The sequence below is a fragment of the Phocoena sinus genome, chromosome X (assembly GCF_008692025.1).
Source record: "Phocoena sinus isolate mPhoSin1 chromosome X, mPhoSin1.pri, whole genome shotgun sequence".
Taxonomy (NCBI): Eukaryota; Metazoa; Chordata; class Mammalia; order Artiodactyla; family Phocoenidae; genus Phocoena; species Phocoena sinus.
The window spans coordinates 85335962-85353767 of NC_045784.1; the positions used below are offsets into that span (position 1 = coordinate 85335962).

A 17806-nucleotide genomic window follows, 5' to 3' on the forward strand; every position below is an offset into this window, starting at 1 on the left:
CAATAAATGACCATTAACTTGTCTACACTACAAAACAGTGGCGAGCCTATTAAAGGTGTCCAGAGCTTTTTTTTTTTTTGCTTTTTTAAAATGTAATCCTCCACAAACAATGGTAATTTTTATTATAATTTTGACATACAAAAATATATAAATCCAAACACTTAATACATAATACTTTTCACAACTGAATTTGTCTCTGCTTCCCCAACATCAAGGCCCCATGAACAACTCAAGCCAAAGCTAATTTGCTCCAACGGAACACCCCTGCTGCCTGTTGAAATGAGAGGGATTGTCACAGAATGATAGTCACTTATAAACAATACATTTAGGGAAAGCTCTGAAATACAGCCACTCAAGAACCAACCATTGGTGAGCAATTAAAACGATCAGCTCCTGCTTCTTTGCTAGCCAGCATGGTTTCTCTCTCTTCTTCCCCAAGACTGATTTAGAGAATGATATCCTTCAGACGCTTCACGCCAGGAGACTCTTTGTCTCGACCTTCCTTCAGAATAGGGCTGACCTCATGCACAACTTTCTCGCCATCAGCTCCACGGGGTTCAGCTTCAGAGGGACGAGAAGGGCCATTGTTGACATACTGCTCCAGATCGCGGGCCGGGGGCGCCAGGGCAACGGTGTAAGACACAGAAGGCTTAGTAGGCAGAGGGCTCTTGAGGTGCAGAGGGGAGGTGACAGGGCTAATAGCCTCACAGCCATTGCCTGCCTCCCGGATAGCGCCGTTGACTTTGGGGCTGCAGACGGTCACATCAACAGTCCTCCTGCCTTTCAGGGTGGGCCTCTCCTCAGCTGGGTGGTCACTGACATCCTTTCCAAAGGTTGCAAAAGTCCGCTTGGTGGGGCCGCAGTCATCATAAGCTTCAACATCGGCAGCAGTAGCTTCAATGGACAGTGCAATGATGTTCCTCACATGCTCAGGGGACTTGGAGCGGGTGGGCATGGGGTTCCGGGGCATCCAGCACCTGTCAGAGTGGCCAAGAATCCGGCATTCTTCCCTGCAATGAAATCCTTCATTCTGATCTGTTTGGAGAAAATAAAATGTCAATTTCATCAGCTCTTCCCAGGAATCATTGTTAGTTCCCAGTGTTCTGGTTTCTTAGGTACCCACAGGCCCTTTTAGGAAATGATACTTTTAGATAGTCCTTTATTGCCTTTTGGGACAGGTGTGAAGAATTGGATTTTTAAAAAGCTGCAGATCTCCCCCTCAATACTCTCCCCTTCTTTTTTATTTTTATTTTTGTTGCTGTTCCCACTGCTGACAAAACTAAAAACCTAAAGGAAAATACAGTGTGATGAAAAAATATACTTTTAAGAAGTTTATCCTGACTGTAGAGGTGCTGAGAGTCAGCAATTTTATTAACAACTCCTGTTAAAAATCAACTGTGTTTGAAACTGGTTCCAGCAGAAGAGGGAGTGGAGGCAGAGCAGGGAATCCAACAGTCAGTATATCTGAGAAGTCTTGGTCATGTTTTTGAGCAGTAGCACTGTCAACCACATTCCCACCCTACCTGTTAATGATATGCAATGCTTAATTTTAGATTAGTAACATGCTTTCTTTGAAAACCCAATCACGTCACTTCTTTTTGACCATCAGTCCCACCAGCCAATCTCCTCACTAAACCATTTACATAATTTCATTTCCCATCAGAAGGAATATATTGAGATCTCTTCCTTACATGTGACTCAGAAGGTTCATTGGCCTTATGCACACATCACTCATAGATTGAACATCATTTAATTATACCCAACTAGCCATCCCTCCTTATCTTTCTTATCTGCAGTTTTATTAGGGTCATATTGCTTAAAATAATTCTTTCATGGATTACTTTAACCCTATCATAGAAGATCTCAGAAAATAGAATTCATAATTATTGGCAAGACATGCTTTGCTCTTTTCATATCGGTTCATTTAGAATTAAGGTTTTAATTTGGCTCTCAGAAAGGCTTTCTACAGGGGCTTCACTAAAGCATGGACGCAGGGTTAACGTCTACCTGTCCACTGGAAAACTATTAATGTCTGGTTTACAGCTCTAGTTTTCCAGATCAATTTATATTTGTTACATTCTTGCATGAGGATGACCTAATGAAGATTTTCATAACATTGCACAATGCATCAAAATATTAGCAGCTTAACATTTATAGAAATCTTTGGGGCAGGATCAGAGGAGGTGGGGAGACCACAAGAGATCGCAAGGACAGAAAAGTACATGTCAAAAAAAAATTATAAATATGCGCTGTGACTGCTTTTTTTTTTGCAGGAAGAAGTCTGAAATTCAGGGTCTTGCCTGATATTAGTCTATATATAACACACCTTCCTTATACAATTGTATTTCTGTGTTTTAGTCTGTTTCTTGATTTTTTTAAAGAGTAAATGATGGAGCAAAGAGGCACTGCTCTGCCTCAATCATCAAAAGTTATTTTGGTAAAGGTGCACTTGGGAGGGGGCTCAAGAAATAATGGTTGAATTGGGTGTATACTTCATCATTTGGAGAAAAAGTGTTAGAAGCAGCTAAACATCAAGGCCTAATCCAGGCTGAGTCTAGATTTCAACACAACTCTGGAAATGGCCTTTAACCTAGTCTAAAGTATGGAAAGGCCAACCAAAGGTAAGACCTCCTTCAATGCACCTGGACATAATTTGCCGACTTATCTTTAAGATGGCCATTTTAAGCCCCCTTTCAGTACTGAAGAATGAAACTTTCAGAATTTTGCAGAGGTGCAACCAAATAGCAAATGAGCATTATCACCAAGAGGATAAGTGCCTTCCCCATACACAGGACAATGCTTCTGCAATCTCCAGCACAGTTCCATGTCAGGGTTGCCTGGCCACCTCTGCAAAATGATGATTTGTCAAAAGCCCTTTCTCTGCCTCTTCCCTGAAAACTCTCAGTGTTGCCATCTGATAACTTATCATTATTCAAAACACATATGTTCTTAGAGAGTGAAGTAAGTCAGAAAGAGAAAAACAAGTATTGTATATTAATGCATATATGTGGAATCTGAAAAAATTGGTATAGACGATCTTATTTACAAAGCAGAAATAGAGCCACAGACGTAGAGAATAAATATATGGATACTAAAGGGGAAAGGAGGGGTGGGACAAATTGGGAGATTGGGACTGACATGTAAACATTATTGATACTATGTATAAAATAGATAACCTAATGAGAACCTACTGTGTAGCACAGGGAACTCTACTCAATGCTCTGTGGTGACCTAAATGGGAAGGAAATCTGAAAAAGAGGGGATATATGTATATGTATAGCTGATTCACTTTGCTGTACAGTAGAAACTAACACAACATTGTAAAGCAACTATACTCCAACAAATATTTTTAAAAAAATACACACAGGGATATTAGCTCGGGGCTTTGTGACAGCCTGGAGGGGTGGGATGGGGAGAGTGGGAGGGAGGGAGACGCAAGAGGGAAGACATATGGGAACATATGTATATGTATAGCTGATTCACTTTGTTATAAAGCAGAAACTAACACACCATTGTAAAGCAATTATACCCCAATAAAGATGTTTAAAAAAAAATACACATATGTTCCTGGGAGGCAGAAAGTATGAAAGTATGGGAAACATGTTGGGATATACTTGGGAAACACTTTGTGTAGACCCAAACATTATGAGTGGAAGAGTCTATAGCTGATCCACCCACATTCAATTTCATCCAAATCTAGTGGATGACCCCAGTATCCCTCCAGTAAGACAAAGTTTCACACCTTCAGAGTTTCTCCAAAAGATGCTTCTTCCTCAACATTTCCTCTGAGGCGTATCTCATAACTCTCTAAGTAATAGCTCTAAAGAATTAGTTTGAGTGTTTGTTTGGAGGTGGGGAGTAAGGAGGTGCAAGTGGGGGAACAGTTCAAAAACTAACTTCCATTTCTATAACTCTGAGTGAGCTCCCTGGAAGTCAGAAAAAAAGGTCTGGAAGGCTGTGGGATCCCTGTCCTTTTTGTCCACAATTTAGGGCACGGAGGCATAGAGGCCTTAACATTTGAGCCATGGAACCACAGCCATATGACCAGCTATGAAGAGGAAATCCCAGCTGACCTTCAGACTGATATTACAGGCCACTTGCTCATACGCCCAGAGCAGAACAGTGATGAATGACAATCTAGTAGAATCTTCTCAATAGGCTCAACATAAAGCTCTCTTAAGTTTCTTTTAAGTTTTTAGTTTCAAGTAGCTATCTTAAAATTTGAAGAGGTACTTCTTTTCTCAACACAATTCATTAAGAGAACACCATTCATGTATCACCCCAAATCCACATACAGTGCTCCTTCGCTATGGTAGGCTGCTTCAAATGAACAACATAAGGAGTCCTGGATCCCCAGCATACACAGAGGACAGAGACCCCAGAGGTAGATACCTCTAAGATCTTATGAATTGACAAAGACCAGAGCAGGGAACTCATCTCAGAAGCTTCTCTGCAAAGATAGTGCTTGCTTTCAGCTTACCCACTGCCTAAGTGAATAGATCACTCTCTGGGAAGAGAAAAAGGTAAACTCACTCAGCACCCCCAGGAACGCAATCGGTCTAAGCCTACACACCAATCTCACTAAGCCCACCTCAGCCCTTTGGAAGCTAGAATAATATGCAATTTTCTTCAGTTAATTATGTGTACATATTAGGTACACTGCTCTTACCCCATGCAAGTGAAGACTTCAATCTGAAAGACTCATTTACTCACAATGTCTCACTCCTGGTTTAGATCTGATCTCTTTATTTCCTTAAACCCTTACCAAGGGCAGTGACTTGCTGCTTATCATTTTAGTATCAAACAACACTCAGTGACATTTGTGTCCATACTATTGAAACAAAATCTAACCTAGCTTTAGTGTTTATAGACATATGAAATATGAAAGAAAATATGCAGAATATAGATGAACAGAAAGAATGTCTTCCCAGCCCAAGGTAACCTACATTCATAAATGCAATGCAGATGAATTACCTTTAAAAATCAAAACTTCAGTTTAGTAAGGAAATTAACTGTGCTTTAAAAGTGAGAGGGGGGAACTTCAAGACAGCGGAGGACTAAGACATGGAGATCACCTTCCTCCACATAAATACATCAAAAATATATCTACATGTGGAACAACTCTTACAGAACACCTACTAAATGCTGGCAGAAGACCTCAGACTTCCCAAAATGCAAGAAACTCCCCACGTACCTGGTAGGGCAAAAGAAAAAAGGAAAAACAGGGCTTCCCTGGTGGCACAGTGGTTGGGAGTCCGCCTGCCGATGCAGGGTACATGGGTTCATGCCCCGGTCCGGGAAGATCCCACATGCCGCGGAGTGGCTGGGCCCGTGAACCATGGCCGCTGGGCCTGTGCATCCGGAGCCTGTGCTCCGCAACGGGAGAGGCCACAACAGTGAGAGGCCCACGTACCGCAAAAAAGGAAAAAAAAAAAAAAAGGAAAAACAGAGACAATAGAATAGGGATGGGACCTGCACCAGTGGGAGGGAGACAGCGGGGTGGGCAGATTCCCACACAGAGGATCCGTGCCCACCAGCACTCATCAGCCTGAGCAGGTTGTCTGTTCACCCGCTGGGGAAGGTGGGGGCTGCGAGCTGAGGCTCAGGTTTCAGAGGTCAAATCCCAGGGAGACGACCAGGGTTGGCTGTGTGAACACAGCCTGAAGGAGGCTAGAGCACCACAGCTAGCCGGGAGGGAGTCTGGGAAAAAGGCTGGACCTGACTAAGAAGCAAGATACCATTGTTTCAGGGTGTGTGAGGAGAGGGGATTCAGAGCACCACCTAAATGAGCTCCAGAGACAGGCGAGAGCCGCAGCTAACAGTGCGGACACCAGAGACAGGCATGAGGTGCTAAGGCTACTGCTGCAACCACCAAGAAACCTGTGTACAAGCACAGATCACTATCCACACCTCCCTTCCCAGGAGCCTGTGCAGCCTGCCACCGCCAGGGTCCCGTGATACAGGGACAACTTCCTCGGGAGAACACACGGCGCGCCTCAGGCTGGTGCAACGTCATGCTGGCCTCTGCCAACACAGGCACGCCCCACATTCCATACCCCTCCCTCCCCCCGGCCTGAGTGAGCCAGAGCCCCCTAATCAGATGCTCCTTTAACCCCGTCCTGTCTGGGCAAAGAACAGACGCCCTCAAGTGACCTACATGCAGAGGTGGGGCCAAATCCAAAGCTGAACCGCAGGAGCTGTGCGAACAAAGAAGAGAAAGGGAAATTTCTCCCAGCAGCCTCAGGAGCAGCGGATTAAATCCCCACAATCAACTTGATGTACCCTGCATCTGTGGAATACCTGAAGAGACAACAAATCATCCCAAAATTGATGTGGTGGACTTTGGGAACAACTGTAAACTAAGGTTTTGCATTCTGCATCTAATTTGTATCTGGTTTTATGTTTATCTTAGTTTAGTATTTAGAGCTTATTATCATTGGTAGATTTGTTTATTGATTTGGTTGCTCTCTTCCTTTTTTTGATATATATATGTGTGTGTGTGTGTGTGTGTGTGTGTATGTTTTCCTTTTCCTCTTTTTGTGGGTGTTTATGTGTATGCTTCCTGGTGTGAATTTGTCTGTATAGCTTTGCTTTTACCAGTTGCCCTAGGGTTATCTCTGTCCAGATTTTGTTGGTTGGGTTTGTTTTGTTTTGGATTTTTTTTAGTATAGTTTTTAGCACTTGTTATCATGGGTGGAATTGTTTATTGGCTTGGTTGCTCTCTTCTTTCTTTTTTAATTACTTTTTTAAATTTTTTAATTTAATTTTTTATTATAATAACTTTATTGTATTTTCTTTCTTTCCTTCTTTCTCTCTCTCTCTCTCCCTCTTTCTTTCTATCTTTCTTTCTTTCTTCCTTTTTCTCCCTTTTCTTCTGAGTCATGTGGCTGACAATGTCTTGTTGCTCCAGCTGGCTGTCAGGCCTGAGCCTCTAAGATGGAAGAGCTGAGTTCAAGACATTGCTCTACCAGAGACCTCCCAGCCCCATGGAATATCAAATGGCAAAAGCTCTCCCAGAGATCTCCATCTCAACTTTACGACCCAGCTCCAATCAACGACCAGCAAGCTACAGTGCTGCACACCCTATGCCAAAAAACTAGCAAGACAGGAACACAACCCCACCCATAAGCAAAGAGGCTGCCGAAAATCATAAGGTCATAGACACCCCAAAACGCAACACCAGACATGGTCCTGCCCACCAGAAAGACAAGATCCAGCCTCATCCACCAGAACACAGGCACCAGTTCCCTCTGTCAGGAAGCCTACACAGCCCAATGAACCAAGCTTAGCCACTGTGGGCAGACAGCAAAAACAACAGGAACTATGAAGCTGAAGCCTATGAAAAGGAAACCACAAACACAGTAAGTTAAGCAAAAAGAGAAGACAGAGAAATTCACAGCAGATGATGGAGCAAGCTAAAAATCCAACAGACCAAGGAAATGAAGAGGAAACAGGCAGTTTACCTGAAAAAGAATTCAGAGGAATGATAGTACAGATGATACAAAATCTTGGAAATACAATGGATAAAATACAAAAAACATTTAACAAGGGCCTAGAAGAATGAAAGAGCAAGCAAAGAATGATGAACAACAAAATAAATAAAATTTAAAATTCTCTAGAAAGAATAAATAACAGAATAACTGAGCCAGAAGAACAGATAAGTGACCTGGAAGATAAAATAGTGGAAATAACTACCACAGAGCAGAATAAAGAAAAAAGAATGAAAAGAATTGAGGACAGGTTCAGAGACCTCTGGGACAATATTAAACACACCAACATTTGATACAAAAACAAGACCCGTATATATGCTATCTACAAGAGAACCACTTCAGACCTAGGGACACATACAGACTGAAAGTGAGGGGATGGAAAAAGATATTCCATGCAAATGGAAATCAAAAGCAAGCAGGAGTAGCAATTCTCATATCAGAAAAAATAGACTTTAAAATAAAGACTATTACAAGAAACAAAGAAGGACAATACATAATGATCAAGGGATCAATCCAAGAAGAAGATATACGAATTGTAAGTATTTATGCACCCAAAAGGGGAGCACCTCAATACATAAGGCAAATGCTAACAGCCATAAAATGGGAAATCGACAGTAACACACTCACAGTAGGGGACTATAACACTCCACATTCACCAATGGACAGATCATCCAAAATGAAAATAAAAAATGAAATACGAGCTTTAAATGACACATTAAACAAGATGGACTTTATTGATATTTATAGGACATTCCATTCAAAAACAACAGAATACACTTTATTCTCAAGTGTTAATGGAACACTCTCCAGGATAGTTCATATCTTGGGTCACAAATCAAGCCTTGGTAAATTTAAGAAAATTGAAATTGTATCAAGTATCTTTTCCGAACACAACGCTATGAGATTAGATATCAATTACAGGAAAAAATCTGTAAAAAATACAAACACATGGAGGCTAAACAATTCACTACTTAATAACCAAGAGATCACTAAAGAAGTCAAAGAGGAAATCATAAACTACGTTGAAATAAATGACAATGAAAACATAACAATCCAAAACTCATGGGATGCAGCAAAAGCAGTTCTAAGAGGGAAGTTTATAGCAATACAATCCTACCTCAAGAAACAAGAAACAGCACAAATAAACAACCTAACATTACACCTAAAGCAATTAGAGAAAGAAGAACAAAAAAAACCCCAAAGTTAGCAGAAGGAAAGAAATCATAAAGATCAGATCAGAAATAAATGAAAAAGAAATGAAGGAAATGATAGCAAAGTTCAGTAAAGATAAAAGCTGATCTTTGAGAAGATGAACAAAATTGATAAGCCATTAGCCAGACTCATCAAGAAAAAAAGGGAGAAGACTCAAATCAGTAGAATTAGAAATGAAAAAGAAGTAACAACTAACACTGCAGAAATACAAAGGATCATGAGAGATTACTACAAGCAACTATATGCCAATAAAATGGACAACCTGGAAGAAATGGACACATTCTTAGAAAATCACAAACTTATGAGTCTGAACCAGGAAGAAATAGAAAATATAAACAGAACAATCACAAGCACTAAATTTGAAACCGTGATTAAAAACCTTCCAACAAACAAAAGCCCAGGACCAGATGGCTTCACAGGAAAATTATACAAAACATTTAGAGAAAACCTAACACCTATCCTTCTCAAACTCCTCCAAAATATAGCAGAGGGAGGAACGCTCCCAAACTCATTCTACGAGGCCAACATCACCCTGATACTAAAACCAGAAAAAGATGTCACAAAGAAAGAAAAGTACAGGCCAATATCACGTATGAACATAGAAGCAAAAATCCTCAACAAAATACTAGCAAAGGAAATCCAACAGCACATGAAAAGGATCATACACCATGATCAAGTGGGGTGTATCCCAGGAATGCAGTGATTCTTCAATATATGAAAATCAATCAATGAGATACACCATATCAACAAATTGAAGGAGAAACCACATGATCATCTCAAAAATGCACAGAGAGCTTTCGACAAAATTCAACACCCATTTATGATAAAAAAAAAAAAAACCCTCCAGAAAGTAGGCATAGAGGGAACTTTCTTCAACATAATAAAGGCCATATATGACAAACCCACAGCCAAAATCGTCCTCAATGGTGAAAAACTGAAACCATTGCCACGAAGATTAGGAACAAGACAAGTTTGCCCACTCTTACCACTATTATTCAACACTGTTTTGGAAGTTTTAGCCACAGCAATCAGAAGAAAAAGAATGAAAAGGAATAAAGCTGTCACTGGTTGCAGATGACATGATACTATACATAGAATCCTAAAGATGCTACCAGAAAACTACTAGAGCTAATCAATGAATTTCGTAAAGTAGCAGGATACAAAATTAATGCACAGAAATCTCTGGCATTCCTATACACTAATGTTGAGAACTCTGAAAGTGAAGTTAAGAAAACACTCCTATTTACCACTGCAAGAAAAAGAATAAAATATCTAGGAAAAAACCTACCTAAGGAGACAAAAGACCTGTATGCAGAAAATTATGAGACACTGATGAAAGAAATTAAAGATGATACAAATAGATGGAGAGATATACCATGTTATTGGATTGGAAGAATCAACAATGTGAAAATGACTATACTACCCAAAGCAATCTACAGATTCAATGCAATCCCTATCAAACTACCACTGGCACTTTTCACAGAACTAGAGCAAAAAAATCTCACAATTTGCATGGAAACACAAATGACCCTGAATATCCAAAGAAATTTTGAGAAAGAAAAACGGAGCTGGAGGTATCAGTCTCCCTGATTTCAGACTATGCTTCAAAGCTACAGTAATCAAGACAGTATGAGACTGGCACAGAAACAGAAATATAGATCAATGGAACAGGATAGAAAGCCCAGAGATAAACCCATACACATATGGTCACCTTATCTTTGATAAAGGAGACAGGAATATACAATGGATAAAAGACAGCCTCTTCAATAAGTGTTTCTGGGAAAACTGGACAGCTAAATGTAAAAGAATGAAATTAGAACACTTCCTAAAACAACAAAGAGAAACTCAAAATGGATTAAAGACCTGAATGTAAGGCCAGAAACTATCAAACTCTTAGAGGAAAACATAGGCAGAACACTCTATGACATAAATCACAGAAAGATCCTTTTTGATCCACCTCCTAGAGAAATGGAAATAAAAACAAAAATAAACAAATGGGACCTAATGAAACCTAAAAGCTTTTGCACAGCAAAGGAAACCATAAACAAGACCAAAAGACAACCCTCAGAATGGGAGAAAATATTTGCAAATGAAGCAACTGACAAAGGATTAATAACCAAAACTGACAAGCAGCTCATGCAGCTAAATATCAAAAAACCCAATCCAAACATGGGCAGAAGACCTAAATAGACATTTCTCCAAAGAAGATACACAGATTGCCAACAAACACATGAAAGAATGCTCAACATCATTAATCATTAGAGAAATGCAAATCACAACTACAATGAGATACCATCTCACAGCACTTAGAATGGCCATCATCAAAAAGTCTACAAATAATAAATGCTGGAAAGGATGTGGAGAAAAGGGAATCCTCTTGCACTGTTGGTAGAAATGTAAATTGATATAGCCACTATACAGAACAGTATGGAGGTTCCTTATAAAACTAAAAGTAGAACTACCGTATGACCCAGCAATCGCACTACTGGGCATATACCCTGAGAGAACCATAATTCAAAAAGAGTCATGTACCCCAATATTCAGTGCTGCTCTATTTACAATAACCAGGAGATGGAAACAACCTAAGTCTCCATCGACAGGTGAATGGATAAAGTAGATGTGGCACATATGTGCAATGGAATATCAGTCAGCCATAAAAAGAAAGAAGATTGAGTTATTTGTAGTGAGGTGGATGGACCTAGAGTCTGTCATACAGAGTGAAGTAAGTCAGAAAGAGAAAAACAAATACTGTATGCTAACACATATATATGAATCTAAAAAAGAAAAAGGGTTCTGAAGAACCTAGGGGCAGGACGGGAATAAAGATGCAGACGTAGAGAATGGACTTGAGGATACGGGGAGGGGGAAGGGTAAGCTGGGACAAAGTGAGAGAGTGGCATGGACATATATACACTACCAAATGTAAAATAGATAGCTAGTGGGAAGCAGCTGCATAGCACAGGGAGATCAGCTCGGTGCTTTGTGACCACCTAGAGGGGTGGGATAGGGAGGCTGGGAGGGAGGTTCAAGGCGGAGGGTATATGGGGATATATGTGTACATAAAGCTGATTCACTTTGTTATACAGCAGAAACTAACACAACACTGTAAAGCAATTATACTCCAATAAAGATGTTAAAAAAAACAAATGTTAGAAAATCACAACACAAAGTCCCTTAAGAATAGCAATGATGACATACCAGATGTAAAAAAGTAGAGACGACTTGTGGAATTGCCTAGAACTGTTAGAGATTATGTGCCTGCCATCATGTAGTTCTGTGGCTGGGGATGGAGCTATGCTACTAGACAGGAATCATTTTGTACTGTCACAAATTAACTGTCAAGATTCTGGCTCCAGCTGAAATAGAGGTAAGCTAACAATTCACTAATTCCCGGCTAAGATTCCTCTTATGAGCCTATCTGTGACTCTATACCTTGCTACATCTTTCTCTGAAAGTATTACCCTGAGACTAGGCAAAGCAAAATGTTAAGACTAAAATCCATACAAAGTTGTGGAAATTTAAACACACTAACATGTACAGATGAATAAAAGCAGGTGTCTTTAATTCAAATACACACATGATTAGGGGTGAATGATGAATTTGCAAATTGGTTTTCCCTGCTTCTGAACTTGTTCCTAGGATTTGCAAATAAATAAATAAATAAATGAAGAGAGTGCATAAGTTTGGAAGAGGACACAAATCTTGAGGCCATGGAACTCCTTAGTTCAAAACAGATCAGATTATTTTAGACAAAAAAATAAATAAAATATAGAGAAAAAATAAAGCTTCTTCAATCTAGGTAGTAATAAATATATTTTTGGTCACAATCTCTCATTAGGGACTTTTGTAAGAGACTCCCAAAACCTCTGGGCAAAAGAAAAAATAAATAAATCTTAATGCATCAGTCTTATGAGAACATGGGAGGCATAAGAGGCTGTAACGCCTAAGTCATGATGGATAAGGAAGTAATTAAAATAGAAAAAGAACAGAATATGTTACTTTGTGCAGATAAAGCAAAACTTTTTGCAGCAATTACTACCCTCCTCAGGACGTGAAACTGCTGTCTCTTCAGATGTGGGCAAACAATATGTTTCCACACACTAGAAAGAGCCTACCCAAGGTCCCAACCAAAGTAAAAAAAGAAAATGCTGAAAACACCATCTCAGGCTTTGCTAAAACTTTCAAAGTCTTGGTATAATAGAAGGGTTGAGAGGCTCTGTTGGGTTTGTATAGATGTTCAGCCACAATGGATGTGTTCAATAATGCTGGCAGTTCTTTACCATGATTCAGAGTTTGGTGTTAACTCAAAGATCCCAATGATCAGAGACAAAACTCCAACACTAAAATAGTTCAAGGTAAGAATTACAAGAGCAATGTGTTACCTCCTCAGAAGTGATCTGCAATCAATGAGGCAGAAAGGGAAAGTTAAAATGAGTTCCAGTTCCTAAGAGCTCAAGTAGTTAGCTACATCTAAGTAGCAGCAGTAACATAACTTAGATGCAAGTGATGTGTAAATCAGAAAAGCTTCCTGGATTGTACTCATATATATCCACTTAGCTTACCCTGCATCATCCCATAAACAAAATAATCTAAGACCAAAGTGGGGCCATTTTTTGTAAGATACAATAGAAGGGATTGTGGCAAAGATTATGAAGAGGTTAAATGCTGTTAAAATTGATCACATGCACCTAATCAATAAAACATAACTGTTGAGAAGTGTCCCCTCTTGACTTAGCTAACTCCTACTCATCTGAAGCAGAAAAAACAAACTGCCTACCAAACATCCATATCTATTTTTTAACATCTTTATTGGAATATAATTGCTTTACAATGGTGTATTCGTTTCTGCTTTATAACAAAGTGAATCAATTAGAAACAGAACCCCACTTCTGTTAGGACTGGCCACGTGCCAGCTAAAAAACTACATTTTCTAGTCTTTATAGATAGGAGTGGCCATGTAACTAAGAGTGGGTCAATGTTATGGAGGTAGGATGTCAAGAAGTCTCCTTAAAAGAGGTGAGCTGACTTAACTGGGGGACCTTTGTCCTTATTTCTCCCTGCTTTGTCCTGTCTGGAATGGAGACATAATAGATGGAGCCACAGCATCCATCTTACTACCATGAGGCAACTCTGAGGATGGAAGCCATGTGCCTATGAATAGCAGAGTAAAAAATATAAGGACTTTGGGGTACTGAAGATATTGTAAACCTACCTCACTAGACATGAACTTTTTTTAAATAAGAGGAAAACTAAGCTTCTCTCTTATTTCATTCACTGATTTATTTCCCTTAGTGAGGGGAGGGGATGTTTATTACCAGCAGTTTAACACTATTCATACCTGATACATTATCCCTAAAGTCTCAAATGTAACTTCCTCAGGGAATCCTTGCCTGATTCCTTAGATTAAGGTAGGTCCCATACCACCTCCTATATAGCACTCATCATACTTGTAGTTACTTGTTTAATATCTATATTCAATGCCAGCTTGTAAACTCTAAATGAGCAAAGATTATATCTGTTTTGTTCCCTCCCATGCCCACAGAACCTAGCAAAGGGCCCAGCAGAAAGCAGGTACTCAATAACAGTTTAATTTAACTGAATGAAAAAGGTACCCAAAAAAGTGATGGCAACAGAACAAAGAATCTTGGTCAACACACCAGATACTGTGCCACTAATACAACTCCTAAAAGTGGAAATAACTAGTAGGAAACCTGCAAAGAAAACCATGTAGCTTTGCTGAAGGCAATAAAGTAAATGAACACTTGAGAAACATTGAACTCAAACATCATCTTGGCCTCTGAGTGGTTTCCTGCACACTATATACAGATCTTAAAGAGATCTATTATGCTCTGATGTCCAGTTGAAAATACATTTGCCATGTACCTTGGAGTTTTTAATTCTAACAATAGTTAATGGGGCCTGTACTCATAAGTTAACAACACAATAAGCAGAAGCGTCTGTTTTATGAAATTAATCTGTTGTCCAAATACCCACCGCAGATGCTGACTCTTCCTGGCAAAACTAATTTAAATACCCATCAAGAGACTACTTCTCAAGTCAAATATGCCTGGGAATTACCAAAGGAAAGAATTATCCTGGAAATAATTCTTAAAAGCATTTTAAGGCCTGCAAAGAGTCAGGAGAAAGAACATCCATCTGTTATCTGTAACTTAACAATGCAAACGAGTAGCAATGGGCTCAGTGGAAAAGGGAGGGAGGGAAGGAAGAGGGAAGAAAGGAAAGAGAGCAGGAAGCACTATCTAGGCTTCAGATATTCCATCTTAGTTTTGATCTGATTAACATATAAGGGCTAGCTTCTTTTGGGTATTTAGATACCATTTGAGCATCTAGCAAAATTCAATAAGGGCTCAGGACTTTGCAAAATCACAACTTCCCAAAGCCTTCCCCCTCTTCCAGCTGTATTCTGGAGGAATTTACACTCACTTCCTAAAGGACCCAAAGTTTCAGCAAGTAAAGATGGAGCTCCATTTGTAAAATATTCAAGAGTGCACCAGTGAAGGCTGGGACATTTCTAGAGACTCGTGAACCAATGACACCAAGCTATTCTGCAGCCATTCCAGTGTGACAAGAAGTAAATCACAAATTATGTACACTACAAACAGCTCCTTGTCTCTCATTCTCTTCTTCTCTTTCTTGCAGCGTCTTCTGCCATTTTGGTTTCTCCTTCTTTCTGTTCTCCTGTTCCTTAGCCTCCTGCTAGTTAGCAGCCCTATCTAGAGCACTATGGCCAGGCAGACAACATGCAGAAGGGGTAGGACCAAAAACTGTGATTGGCATTCAAAACGCTTATGTGGTATTATTTGACAGATGCCAAAGAAGAAGTATACAAAAACCAACCCTTGTAATGTGGAGAGAAATTCCCACATTTTTCATTCATCTGGATACAGGTATTAAAAGTCCCTGTTAAAATAAGAGGATCCACTATCAAACTGATATCAACTGATTTCCTTTGGTCATAGAGCAAAGCCCTGGGTAAAGGGTACCAGGAGAGGAGAGTTTGATGGGGGTAAGAAAGACTAGAAATGTCTGGAGGCAGAGATACCTCAGGAAAGCCAAGGTGGGGGATAGGATATAGGAACAGCGTTCCTGAGACTGCCAAAGGTATGCTGCCAAAAGAGAGGAGACAGAGAGAGAGAAAAGTCAGCCTTGATCAGCATAGGTTGGCATTTTCAGGATGGCTAACTAGTTAAACAGCAAGAATTCTGTGAAGTTTAGCTTTAGCTTGCAATAAAGAGGACGGCTGAAAAGACTGATGAATCCCAACCTTGTCCTAGACAATTTGACAGATCAGCATCAGTTAGCAAGTGCCACCCGATATTGGGCCTCTGTGATGCCAAATGGCACAAAGGTCTCTCCCCTCATTCACAGTCTATGCACGTGAAATTCACTTACTCTTGGTGCAACATGAAAATAGATTAAAAAGATGCCCCTTCCTGGGCTTCCCTGGTGGCGCAGTGGTTGAGAGTCCGCCTGCCAATGCAGGGGACACGGGTTCGTGCCCCAGTCCTGGAGGATCCCACATGCCGTGGAGCGGCTGGGCCCGTGAGCCATGGCCGCTGAGCCTGTGCGTCCAGAGCCTGTGCTCTGCAACGGGAGAGGCCACAACAGTGAGAGGCCCGCATACCAAAAAGAAAAGAAAAAAAAAAAAAGATGCCCCTTCCAGAATGCAAAGCAATTGAATTATTTTCAATGGAATCTTCAGTGCTGAGTTGGTCGAAAAGATAAAGTTAAAACATATTAAAGTATAAGTGGTTGAGAATTTAATATTTATGATAGATGAGAGTATAGCGTGTACAGTCATACAATCTAAGTTGCAATTTGGGCAATCACAATAGTTCCTGGAGTTTTCATTTTTGTACTGGGGCTCAATTCAATTCAATCCATAAAGAAGAGATTTCAAGATGTTTATAAGTATAAATCATTTGTACTGATGCATGGGGAGTAAAGAAATGAAGCTGGGGCTGCCTGGAAAATTGAGACTGATAAATAAGAGGCACTGACAGTGACTGAGATAAGCAGAGATTGGCTAGACTAGAATCTTTGTATTTTGGCTTCTATGTGGAGCAAATTATCTGACAAAGTTCTGGACTTCATAGAGATGCTTCAAAACCATTTGAAAAAGCTTTACAACTAAACTATGAGGTGTCACAGAAGGCCACTGAACTATTCCCCCAAAGGAGGAACATTGAGATACTGCAACTCTGAGAAAAGAGAGTTTCATTCTACAATGTCCACAGAATTAAGTCCTTTAGCCTACATCCATTGGATGTAGGTACAACACCTCATCACTTCTGTGAAGAGTTCAAACCAGCTGTTTAATTTTGTGTAGATGAAAAACAGACAGACCGTTTCACACATTCTACAGGTAGTTGTACCGCTGTGAACACAAAGCCTTTAGATGATGCTTGCAAGTAGCACTGAACTTAATGTTATCACCAACTTAGTTTCACTCTTTCCTTGAAACTAAGGAAATTGCTGACACATCATTAGCATGAGAAAAAAAGCCACTTTTATGCTGGTCATAAGTTTCTGGGTATTGGACATAATACGTAGTGAGGATGTCACAAATAAGGCTGGTATGGAAAGCAGGAGGGGCAGGGCACGTTAGCCAAGAAAAAAACCTTCCCTTTTTGAGTGAAAATTTAATGTTGGTGGGGAAAAAAAGGCGCCCAGCAGCTGATGTTCTTAACAGGAACTGACACTTCCTTCAGTCAAGTCCCAGGACATTCAGTTTTGTGGACAGGCAATGCCATACATGAGTCAATGAAAAATGTTGCAGCTGTAACTTCTAAATTCTTTAAAGATTCTCGACTACCAAAATGTTCTTGTTACTGGGTAGGGAGGCTAAGAAACAACATTAGTAATTCTCCAATCACTTCCTTCCCATTTGAAAAATAAAGTGTTCAGTAAACCAATCACTGTTTCTTGCAATGATTCAAAAAGATAGTGTGTGTCATGTCATCAGATAGGTAAGAATCACTAGAACTAGTCACTGGAAGCAAATGAGTGTCGGAGGGATTAATATCTATTAACTACCTTAGGTTGGACTATTCATTACCAACAAAAGCTTCATAGAAAAGTCT

At 40.0% G+C, this 17806-nt stretch overlaps 1 protein-coding gene across 3 annotated transcripts in view; it reads right to left on the bottom strand.

The window, feature by feature from the left end:
* Nucleotides 1-445: 445 nt before the first annotated feature.
* PCDH19 (protocadherin 19) overlaps nt 446-17806 on the bottom strand; it is a 105970-nt gene continuing 88609 nt past the window's right edge. For all 3 annotated transcript variants that reach the window (XM_032620294.1, XM_032620295.1, XM_032620293.1), the window contains one exon: nt 446-1035. In XM_032620294.1, the coding sequence (XP_032476185.1) occupies nt 446-1035 (590 nt within the window). The remainder of the gene's footprint in view (nt 1036-17806) is intronic.